The 12,545-nt window shown below is 36.1% G+C and overlaps 1 protein-coding gene across 5 annotated transcripts in view; it reads right to left on the bottom strand.

Moving 5' to 3' along the window:
* Positions 1-1,735: 1,735 nt before the first annotated feature.
* The window catches only part of LOC110447174 (neurobeachin-like), a 294,693-nt gene continuing 283,883 nt past the window's right edge, over positions 1,736-12,545 (bottom strand). For all 5 annotated transcript variants that reach the window (XM_021492692.1, XM_021492694.1, XM_021492695.1 and 2 more), the window contains 8 exons: positions 11,391-11,568; positions 10,983-11,063; positions 9,939-10,094; positions 9,286-9,453; positions 8,738-8,842; positions 7,198-7,394; positions 6,613-6,764; positions 1,736-5,494 (listed from right to left, as the gene is read on the bottom strand). In XM_021492692.1, coding sequence (XP_021348367.1) covers positions 5,404-5,494; positions 6,613-6,764; positions 7,198-7,394; positions 8,738-8,842; positions 9,286-9,453; positions 9,939-10,094; positions 10,983-11,063; positions 11,391-11,568 — 1,128 coding nt within the window. In that variant the 3' untranslated portion in view covers positions 1,736-5,403. The remainder of the gene's footprint in view (positions 5,495-6,612; positions 6,765-7,197; positions 7,395-8,737; positions 8,843-9,285; positions 9,454-9,938; positions 10,095-10,982; positions 11,064-11,390; positions 11,569-12,545) is intronic.

Genomic DNA, 12,545 nt, shown 5'->3' with positions numbered 1-12,545 from the left:
TCTGTTGGTTGTGTTGTATTTACCTTTGCATCGAAGAGCTGCCTTCCATTCAAAAGATTTTCCTGAAACTTCGGATATGTTTGTCTAGGACATACCTTTGCTAATATCAAGAATGGCTGTAATTGGGTCCTGTACACCAATACTTAAAAGTAATGAAAAAGAATTACGAAATTGTTTTTCAGGACTGATATAAGTATTTCAAAGGCAGAGTATTCTATTTGGTATCATCAATCCAAAGTTCAGAGGTATCAGGTTCATATTCCAGTCTGGCTGTTCCATTTTGGTGCCCAATTACACACCCCCACTGAAAGTACTAGAGTCTGATGTGTCTTTTTGTTGGAGGAATGTAGAGGAACTGGACTGGGTTGATTACTGGTGACCAGGTAGCTCAATTGGTTACAGCATTTGTACAGAGGTCTCGGATTCAAATCTAGATCTGGACCATTGTATATTTTCTTTCCTGTTACAGTCTGAAGGAAACTATAGGCCTGTTGGTCTATGCTAACAATCAGTACATCCGGTTTTAAATGTAACATTTTTGGTTATAAATCCTGGCGGACCTGCAAAAGTTTATGCAGGCCTTACAAGGCTTGGTCAAGCCTCGCCTGAAAGCAGCATCAGATTACTGGGTCAGACCTTATTTCAGAAACGAAACTCTGGTTCAACCGTTTGGATCGCAATAAACGAAAATGGCCCATGTGAATTTTCACAAAATCCAAGATGACCACTTGCCACGGGTGACCAAGTTTATGAAATATGCCCCAGACAGTGCAGAATCAAGTACTTACCATGACAATCTGATGGAATTGTACAATAACTGAAGGTCAAACCTTGATTTAGGAGGCACGGTAGTCTAGTGGTACGACGCTGGGCTCGTGGGTTCGAGTTACGGCACAGCTCTGTGTTGTATCTTTGAGCAAGATACTTTACTCTGCTTGTTCCAGTCTACTCAGCTGTAAATGAGTATGTGGTTGGGCAGTGCTAGAATTGTTGAATGCTAGTTGTTAGCGCCGAAATGGCAGCTCCGGCTGTATGCTCCCCAGGGAGTTGATTAAAGATATTGACTGGTTGCAAAGGCCCTATAACCAAGGATAATAATTTGTGAAACACTTTGAGACGACCTACGAACTAAAATGTGATAAAGCGGTATATAAGAACCTCAAACTATTATTATCATTATTAAAAGTGCTCACTCATTCTTTTTGCAAATAGCAGCAGTATAACAAGGTTTCCATTTATTAATGATATGTAGAAACATTACTTTGAGAAACCGTGCACAGACGCAGTGGCCGAGTGGTTAAGGTGCCTGACCACTATAACTCTTTATCACTGGGTCGAGGCCTACATGGGGCAGTGGTTTTCCCTTGGAACTCCAGCTTTCCTTCACCACCAACGACCAAAGCTGTTAAAAGGACTAACAAACAAACAAAATGAAGTGTATTTTGATGAATCCTTCTTTCCTGTGTAGTTAATTATATATGTTCACAAGCTCGACAAAGTGATCAGAAAATTCCATTGATTGAAAGTATAACAGTGGGACATAGTACATCTTGGCACTTTGATTTCTGACAAAATAATAGTAAATTTTGCAGATTAAAGAAATTGAATATTAAATTAAATGAAACAAAACTCCATTCAGTTCCCGGATACCTGCATGCATTTTGAATGGAAGTTTTGGGTGTGCAGATTGTTGAGGTTCCACAGTTTTATCAAAAACAAAGAATCAAAACAGACAGACCTGACTCAAAACTTTTATTAAGTGTGGCTATTGCTACCATACCAATCTCTGACCCGGTCAGTGTGGATGCTGGTCAGTATCAACGTGTCACATATAAATACACCAAACTCAGTAAAAGCTGCTCTATATCACAAACACAAGTAACAAATTCATCAAAGAAAAGAATAATTAAGAGTTTTGATATGTTTTGTTCATGAAATAATGAATTTGATATATTATCATCCAAAATAATATGTATAAATAGCCTCTCTAAAAACAAATCTGGTTAGCGATGAATACATACGTACCTGGTAACGTACACATATACACACAAATAACAATATACATAAATATATCTATAAACCATGTAATTACCTATAAGGATGGACAAATGCCCCATAGGTAAAAGCTTCCTCATTTTAAGATATTAAAACGTTGGATACAAAGACATTTTTTGTAATCATCTATCCTAAGAATTGAGATAATGACCATTGCCTTTCAAATGCAGTTATCTTTAATTTCACGTAAAATAATTTTTAATTACTGAATTCTAATTTTGAATTTCTTAATTAATTTTTTATCTTCTCGTTGCCCATCTAAGTGTTTTTCTCATCCATTACTTACTAAAGGAAATGCATACAGGAACAAATTTGGGCATTAACTGTACATTAAATTTTTCCTTTAATAAAATAAACGAAGAAAAAAATAGCAAAAGTCAAGTCTTTCAAAGCTAGAGAGGATTTAACTACAGACATCAGCATGCAAGTGAATGATTAATGAGAATCAATTCCTGAAGACTCCCCGTCCCCTTCCCCTTTGGTTAAGAATGTCCCTCACTCTATTCCTAATTAGGTACCTGTCCACAGAAAAAAACGAGATAAGTGCCTGCCCAATTTTAGGCAATTTCAAATCAGGGTACATAAAAAAACCACTTCCATTTAATGGAAGAAACTTCCATGGTGGGAATCTTTTCTTAAAATTTTCTATTTACATTAATATATAACTATATAGTATATACACCGACAACATGTCATAATCATGTTGTCTACCTCAAACAGTTAACACGAAATTGTGTTTACATCCTCACCATAATCTTGCATCATCAATACTTGAAGTGGACCCCAGTAAATTATAAAGAGGAGCAAGGCATTAAACTACCAGAGAGAAGATATATAATGTCAATCATACTATCTCTAAACTACACAATGCATAGTGCTCCATTGAGATGTTGGACTGCAAGCGTTATATCTTCTTAAAAGAATACAAAGTGATCCAAGCGTAATATTGTTTTAAAAGAATACAAAGTGATACAAGCGTAATATTGTTTTAAAAGAATACCAAGTGGAATACTTTATTTAGTAATAACAGCATACATCAACCCATTTTATGTTAGGATGCTGAAAACATGACTGTGCCAAGCTATTTTCTTGATCAACTTTTGACCAATCATTTTACAACCTACCTAAAAGTGTATGATAAACACACTTATGAAAAAATATAAAAAATCAATTTCAAAGTATTTCAACCAAGTAATAGGAATGTGATTAAAATCTTATATAAAGCATCCTATCACCTTTGAATTAATTCAAATTCAAATTCAGAGTTTGAGAGTATCCTACATACATATATTATCAAAACACTATCCTATGGTAATAAGTACCTAGTGAACAAATAAATCTCAAATTTTATAGCAAGTAAAAAATAACATCTTTACAGACTTTCCTGCTTTATAACTTTTTTTTAATTATAAAAAAGAATACAGAATGTTTCTAACATTAAGTTTTTATCAGGGTTTTTTCAACATTCATCCTCTGTCATCAGTACTGTGAATTATGAGTAAATTTTCACATCCTTTTTTGCTCCAGTGAATTAATTATCAGAAGATTATACTATTGATCCAGAGATTTTGCTTTGAGGGCAAACAGAGTATTGAAACTTTCCCCATTCACAATAGTTTTAATCTTCTGGATTTAGATCAGAGAACTCGTGCAATGTTGATCACCTACCAGTTTGCTTAGGTCATCAATGACACCAGGTGACCTTTAGACTGAGAATTGATCAAATACAACAGTACATAATTTAAACTTGAACAAATCATAAAAACACCAGTTACGTAACCACAATAACACAGAACATAACAAATTGTCGGTATAAATGTAAAATAAACAGGAGATACCACAGTCAGTAACTCTGGAATGGTAGCGGACATTTTACTGAGCATACATCTCGGAGCCACTGTTAAACTGTTGACATGAGTGTAAAGTGTTATGTACACATATGTAAACTTCATAGAATAAACCGCACATCATGCATTGGGTTTTGTTAAATCAGCAAAATGATGTCACATACTTAAGTACGTAATTTTACATCAGTATAACAGCAACGTCGTGGGAATGGATTAAATCCATGTCACAATCAAAGTAGCTTTTTATTGCAGGATAGTTTAAAAGACAAACTTTTAATTATTAAATAAGATAAATTAGTATGCACATAGCTTTTGAGTTGGTCAATATTGATTCAGACAAACGACGAAAAATAAATTTCAAATAGTATTAAAATAGTCGTCAGTAAATTTTAATATAGACTAGTGGTTATCAAGTTTTAAACATGTAACATTTGGACACCCTAACAAGGTTTAAAGGCATCTTAAGAGAACTACAAAGGGACAAAAAATCCCTCTTGTCAAACATTCACTAGCTTAATCTAATTTGCAGGCAATTTATAACTTGCTGAGTTCTTACACTATTTGTATGCTATCATATAAATAAGTGCAAATTTAAAAAAAAATTGTCTCAACCAAGTGAAAGATGCAATGAATCTGACTATAAGCTTCAGTTCATAATATTCAACAGCTATTGCCCTACAGAGCCATATGTGATAGTAAATTTGTCACAAAGAAGTAAGATTATTACAGCAGCTGTACCACAACTGGCACTGTAGGGCAATAAACTATATTGGCAGTGCCACAAATAGGGCAATAGGTTTTAGTGGCAGTGCCACAAGGGCAACAGGTTGTACAACTCCCTGTTGGCCAACAAGCGGTATAATTATCCCTGTGGGGCAATAAATAAGATTTCTTTAGAGGTTGTGTGCCATAACTTGCTCAACAAGGCAATAATTACAAGCTAGTGAGCAGAGTTACTGAAACTCATCCTACAGATCAAAAGCTTTAGTGGCAGTGTCGCATTGCAACTTGTCCTTAAGAGTAATGATTCAGCTTAAGCTGTCGTGCCATATCTTGCCCTACTTGACACGCTTTTTTTTAGTGATTCTAAATCAGCTACAATTAGTTCTGTACATTGAAAACTGTCTTAATGCATCACACAAGTCTTGGAGAAGTGTTATCCTGCAGACAGATAAATATTATCAATACAGGTGTGAAGCTGACCATCACTAGATTGCCCCTCACACACACACCAGTCTAGTGTCCAGACACACAACACACACACATGCCAAAAGGTTGCCAGCACATTGTCCCTCAGCGCCATAGTAGTCCTCAATACCACTCCTGGTCCTCATTGTGTACACAAACCACTCAAATCTGCTCCTGGACCTCATTGGTTCCACATCTTTCAGTACTGGTACTTGTGGTGCCAACAAACTACTCCTGAGTACCAATCCTGGTATACAGGATGCCAACAGACTCTTCACTACCATTTCTGATCCTCATAGTGTCCACAAACTCCTCAGTACCGTTCCTGGTACTCATGGTGCCACTTATTGAAATCAATGTTGAACACCAACAGACATCCTGTTCCTAGTCCCGCTAGTAAAAACCTGCAAATATTTCAACAAATATTGAAAAGAAACTATATTAAAATTTGAGCTAGCCAACAGTCCCCAGATGAAAACAAACTAGTTGTATGCTCGCCCTAAGATAGAAATAGAAATGCTGATGAGTTTTACTAATTTACATCTAAATTAAAATTTGACAGAAATGTTAAGAACAAACTTGTACAGAACAAACAATAAACAAACTGATATCCTTTAAGCTGGATTGTGGTGTGGCCCATCACAAAATACCATAAAACATGGCAAAACATTGACCAACTGATCTCATGGTAGCCTCAGGGAACTCTTCAGTGATCAGTTTGATGTCTAGGAAATATGTATTCAGAAACGTAATCCCCAATTCCCTGATCATATCTAGAACATTCCACTACCCTCTACTACAAGTCACCTACAACTGAACTCATACAGTTAGGATTGCCAGCACACAACAGTCCAACCTTGTTCATATGATCTTCACCCAACTTAACAACTTTCCTCTGTATCATATTTATGCTCCAATAATCACAGTAACACCTCTCTGAAAAAGTAGGGTGGTGGGCTTAATCCAGGACAATGAAATTGCATTTGTTAGCAACTTAACTGAACTTTGGTGGGCTAATTATATATATATATAATTACTAGGGCTGTCACAATACGCCAAGCGTGTAACATGATATATTGCAATACAGAATGAATATATTGCGATATGTATCCCGATTATTGTCATAGGAAGGATGTGCTCAATTTCAAAATAAGTTGTGGTCAGAATGTTATCAAACTTAATCATATATATGGATTACATAGATTTAAGATTTTTGTCAAACCAACTATCGATTTCAAAATGTTGAAATATTACAAGCCTGCTTTAAGCTTTAAATTGGCATATCTGTTAGAATATGTAGTAATTTGCAAAGTTAAAACACCAAGCAGATACTTAAAAATATGCTTTTGAAAAATATTGCGATACAGCAATATTTTTACTCTGTATTGTGGTACGATAAGGTATACCCGTGTATTGCGATATACCTGTTTTCTGATATATTGTGACAACCCTACTTATTACCAGGCATTGGTTAATTACCGGATTATTACAGTATTTTATTGATGTAGCTATCAGTACTTACTTGTGATCATGAGTGAGAGCGAGCGACCTGATCTCACTATCACAGGGCGGGTAGGCATACAGCAGGGTGAGGTCGTGTGAGCGCCACACCTCCACCACTCCATTGGAACCGCCCAACATCATGTACTGGCCGTCACGACTCAAGATCATTGACTGCAAAAACAAAGAAAACATATATCTTTCCTACCTATCAGTACCTGGTTTGTATGTGGCCATGTGCACGTGCTACACAGAGATATTATCTATATATCTCAGAACATCATATTTAAGGGCTACTCTAGAAATAAATATATATGGCAGAGCAGAAAGACACTTTTTGTGTCTCTCATCCCCTACAACCTTACCTTCAGTTTTAAATTTTTTAAAGCTAACCATTATCTTTATTATATATTAATCTTCAACATTTTTAATACAATGATAATGACAGACTCAATTACATAGTACATAAAGGAAACCAAAGTATATAAAGGATATTGCTTTGAACTTTGCTTTTGCTCTTCCCAAACAGATAGATTCAAATTAATGTTAACAATCCTACAGTACATTCCTAACATCAGTCCATATTAAATTCACTTGTGATACTCACCTGGATGTTATCCTTGTGTCGGACATTGAGAAGTAAGCGACCATTGATGCTGAAGTTGCATATATGACCCTCGTCAAACTTGACGAGGACAAAGGACTCTCTAGACATAGTGATGAGCTGAGGTGTTTGACAGCCCTCGGGGGCCTCCAGTGACCGCAGCAGATCCCCACTCAGGGTGTGCACCAGACATGGACCGTCTGAGGGCAAACACAAATATTTGATTAAGAACTTTATGTCTCAGGAATTTGTCGGTGTCACCAAATATGTTCATTATGACATTTTGTTCTAGTTTTCAATCATCAACAATTTTACCCAGAATTTGTTCTGAAATCCTTTTAAATAGACAAGCCAGTTTAAACATTCTCGCTAGCTAAGTGTTACAATCTGTAGTATGTATACCAGATCATAACCCTTGGCTAGCGAAGACGCAGTTTAAAGCACTATTCTGTGAATTTTCTACTTGATGAATTATGCTGAACTAAAAGAAACATCAACCCATTTCTATCTGATGCCTATAAGTTATAGCAAAATAATCAAATACTGAATAGAAACCACCAGTTTAAGAATATAATTTAAGTTATGTTCTCAGACATCAGGCCACCCGTCTTCCTGTCTTATTGACAGGCTGTTTTCTGAAAGGGACCTATTTTGAAAGGTAATTTTCCACTATATAACCTTAGTTTTGTATCAACTCTGACAGACAGTTTTGTAAAATTAGTTATAATATCAACATTTTGGACAGGGACATTTGAAATTCTGGCTAAAAGCCTGTCTGACATGAATCTCCTTTCAGAAAGAAATTTACAAAGCATTTTGTTATAAATGTTACTTTGGGCTTGGTCAATCAATGAGTAATAGAAAGGTGCACAAGTATACAAGCCATGATAACACTAGGGCCCCTTTCGCATAAACACAAACATATCTGGTTCAACCAGTTGAAACGGTCAAGCCTGTAAAGAAAATGACAGGTGCTGATCTGAACCGAGGCTGAATAAGGAATATTCGGCACAAGTATATGGAAGGGTTCAGACATTCGTGGCTGAAACTAAAAGCTGACTGTCGACTGTCGCTAGTTTGCATTATGTCTATATAAAACAAGGTTAATCCACAAGTATGTTTTAAGATACGTTTTATAATTACGTGGACGTGTGAACGAAGGACATAATCCACAAGTATGTTTTAAGATACGATATATAATTACGTGGACGTGTGAACGAAGAACATAATCCACAAGTATGTTTTAAGATACGTTATATAATTAAGTGGACGTGTGAACGAAGGACACATTATTAACAATATATTATTATAATTTATTCTCAAAAACTGTGCATTTTTTTTAACTCTGCCTATAGTTCGGTCCAAGTGCCTTCGTTTATCGTCGAATATTTCTGCGCCACCTGAACTGTTTCAAGCGAGATATATGAATGCGACCTAGGTAATTCTGAATCAGTGCCCGAGGTTTCTTTATTGAATGTATAATAATGTGTAAAGTAGCTACCAACTTTAACAGACTGATAACCATGTCTGTACGACCACTTACTTTGTGATCCACTCATGACTAGGCCAAGTTCAGCTAGGACGGCGACACAGGTAACCTCAGACTCATGGCCAGTCAATGTGGCCTTGGGGGTGGGGTGCTCCAGACCTAAATGTTAAACATTATGCTATAAAATGACATTTGAGAAAAAATAAATACACTTATAAATAATTACATGTACAGAGAAGCAGAAACAGTATGCAAGATGTAGTACAGATTAGCGCAGTGTAGTCTAACAATCAGTTAGTGCTCTGATCGTATCAGTACCTCCAATTCCTCAAGTATAAAACATTCTAATATCATCCAAATATTATTCACAAGACAAGGACTAAAACAATTTCAGTATTTAGACCTGTCATCCAATAGAACTTGAATGTCAGATGCCTTAACCAATTGGCCAACACGGCCCCATTTTTCCACTCTCTGCAGATTTAGCAGTGTTTGTCATCATATATTTCGAATAACACAATTATCAGGAAATATTTTCACAGACCGACAGAATTTCACCTAAAACTGTTTCACACAACAGTTGAGTAGCTGTGGTAACTTACTGCCATTGTCACCGATAATAGCCATGTTGCGGGCGGTGAACATCCAAACCATCACAGTACAGTCCTTGGAGCCGGTGATGATGTAGCAGTCCTGATTTAGGTTACACTCTGAGCGAGTCAGGCATGTCACCACGTCAAAGTGGCCATGTACCACTTGTAAGATTTTGGCTGAAAACATAGACAACAACATTCAGGTTTACTGGAAAGCAGTAGTCACTCTTAGCTTCTACATTATACAAGAGGAACAATGGGTCGTAAGCTAACAAACAGTCATTTCCTTTATTCTAGTTGACTTTAGGCAATTATTTAAATAAAATATTTTTAATACACATCTTTTTTCCACAACCATTATATATGAAATTTTGCCATGATTTTAACTGATCTCTCACTTAAATTTCAGTTCCTGTAATGCATAACAAGGCATAAAATTTAAACTCTTATTCTTTCCCCAAAAATATAATAACTAACCATAGGCACTCAAGTATTTAAATCAAGTTACACAGATGGTGATTTTCGTTTTTCCTTTAGTACTTTATCAAATGAAATGTTTTTGTTCCTGATACTAACAACAAATCAACAGATCAAAATTTTAGTCAGCAGACTTTTTGTGCTATCTATCAATAAACAACAATGTAAGAAATGGCACATTTTACCTGTTTCAGTAGAAAATAGACGGAAGCTTTTGTCCCAAAATCCACAGGCGAAGATGAAGCGGTTGTCAGCAGATGTGGTAAAAGAGGAGTTTTGTGCCTTCAGCCTCTCGTCAAAGTTATCCCCTAGGGTGCGCCTCTGTAGGCCTGTGTTGAGGGCTGCAACACAACCAGTCAATGTAAACATTGGTATGGTGATAAATGGGAATTTGTCCATTAAAGAATTTGTGAACCAAGCAAACAACACTAACTTGATATGTTGACTTATTCATAAGTCCAGAATTGTACATTAAATTTGAGCTGTTTGTCAGAAACTCGAATAAATGATTTTCTTATTTTTGTCCAACTCTGTTCAAGCAAAACTACCTGACCCTATTTATTTTCTATTGTTGGAATGATTCATCTACCTGTTAACACAACCATTTTGTAAACAAACCAAGTTGATCTACAATTTAACTACAGAGCAGAAAAGCCTTAACTGAAGCCCTTAATAAATATCTTTCTGACCATCAGGTCCTTTCGTATTTCTTAACTGAACAAATGCCAATCATATTTATAACAAGAGATCCCAGAGGGATCTTGGCGCCCACCATTGTACCATCTTCATTAGTTCTTTGTCAGTTCGATCTTTTCTCTTCTTTTCTCTAATCTGTTTGATCGAGTCATATTAACAGTAAATTCACCTTGAGGTAACTTTTGATCTTAACTTAATACTGCTGTGTATAAAAGACAACCTTCGAAGTGAGTTTGTCATTTCACATATTAACTAGTACAGTACTTTGCAATATGAGAAAGATCTGTTTAGTTCTTTCTTCAGGCATTTGTTTTTATGATCAGTCTCAAAATATAACATGCACAACGAGGGATCAAGAGGAACCTACATATCAAATTTGAGAAAGATCCCACAAGTTATTCCTGAGAAATAGCACAAAATGTCAAAAATTGAAGATGGCCGCCATCAGATGATGATGGGCTAATAAGGAGCCCTAGTAACAGTTTCACTGTTAAGAGACACCAATACAGTAAGTTCCCCTCTCGCAAACCTACCGAGCAGCTGGTCCATTGACAGGGGCAGGTTTGCCTGAGTTTCTGGCTTCTCTGAAGAAAAGCTTGTTGGTGTGCCTTGTTCTATAAAAACAACAAAAGGAAGTTCACAATATTGAAAGGAAATTCATGAAATTGAAAGGCACTTTGGTTCAATAACTTGGAAGAAACTTAGCTCACAATTTTTAAGTGAAAATCACTCTACACAGCGGAAGGGAAGTGTACTTCATAAAACTAAAAGTACAAGTGATACATTCTGAAAGTAATTGTCAATATGCAGTGTAAAGTTTTTAGTCAAAGCTTTGACTACATAAATCTGTACCTAGATGCACAAATGGCAAAGTACACTTGTACAAACTTAAAAAAATTTAAAAAATTGTGCGTGATGTGGTTATCTTTTGTGAGACATACGCTGGTAGCTGGGGTTCCACTTATTGATGGCGAAGTTGTGGCTACAGGAGATGGTTGTGACGGCGGGTACAGGGACGGCAGGGTGAGAGTTGGCAGCCACGTAAGTCACTGGCGAGTTGGACAGGAACTTCATAATCATACACACATCGTCCTGTACGGTCGAGAACATCATTGGAGTCTGCAAAACAAACATATCTCATTGTAAGGATGATTTCAAAAACATAATTCAATGCATAATTCAAGGATATTCAGAAAACAGGAAATTTCAGACTTATCAAACTTAGCACATAATAGGAATCTATCATAAGCAAGCAACCTCAATGGTAGTTTATGTTGTATATGAATTTGACAAGCAACCTGACTGTTAAAAGTATGTTAAAATAATGAAAATGCAACTTTAAAAATACATGAATCTAACATTTAACACTTGAATTTTATTGGTTACAAACTATATGATTTGAGGCAGGAGTCATTAGTACATTTCAAAATGTTTCATGTTGACAAGGTATATGTAACAGCTATAGCTTAAAATTGCAGGGCTTGTCCTATATCTAACAATGACATGACCAGCAATTAAGCTCTACAATTATAGCTGATCAAATTCTTAAAACAATTCATTTATTTTGTGCTCACAACCACCACAAAGATAAATTTTATGTTTACTGTGGAAAGAAAATAACAAATTATAAAGATGCTAATTGTTGATAAACCATTCCATCTCTGATAAATGCAAAAGAAAGCAGCACCTCTGAACTGAGACTAAAAAGAGAAAAAATTGTGGGTAAGGACATTTTCAACTAGAAAATGTCTGTTAGACATTAATGCCCTCTCTTGGATGGGACGCGACGCGACAGGGTGGGACATGATGGGACTGACATGGGCAACACTATATGCCCCCCCCCCCCCATTTTATGGCGGGGGCATAATTAAACAAGAGACACATGGGGTCTGTTCTGGTGTTCTCTACAACACTAATAAAGGAAATTGACCAATCCCTAAACCCATTTTATAACTCGATCATTTCGTTTTGTCCCTTTTTTGACAGCAAATCCTGGATGTCAAATAAGCGTCAATTTACATTCCAAGGACAGCAAGCTGTTAACTACATCAAATATTCTGAGCCCATGTTCAGTATATAAATATAAGGTAGCATTC

This window comes from Mizuhopecten yessoensis, unplaced genomic scaffold (genome assembly GCF_002113885.1).
Source record: "Mizuhopecten yessoensis strain PY_sf001 unplaced genomic scaffold, ASM211388v2 scaffold3229, whole genome shotgun sequence".
NCBI lineage: Eukaryota > Metazoa > Mollusca > Bivalvia > Pectinida > Pectinidae > Mizuhopecten > Mizuhopecten yessoensis.
This window is presented reverse-complemented; position numbering and strand designations above follow the sequence as displayed.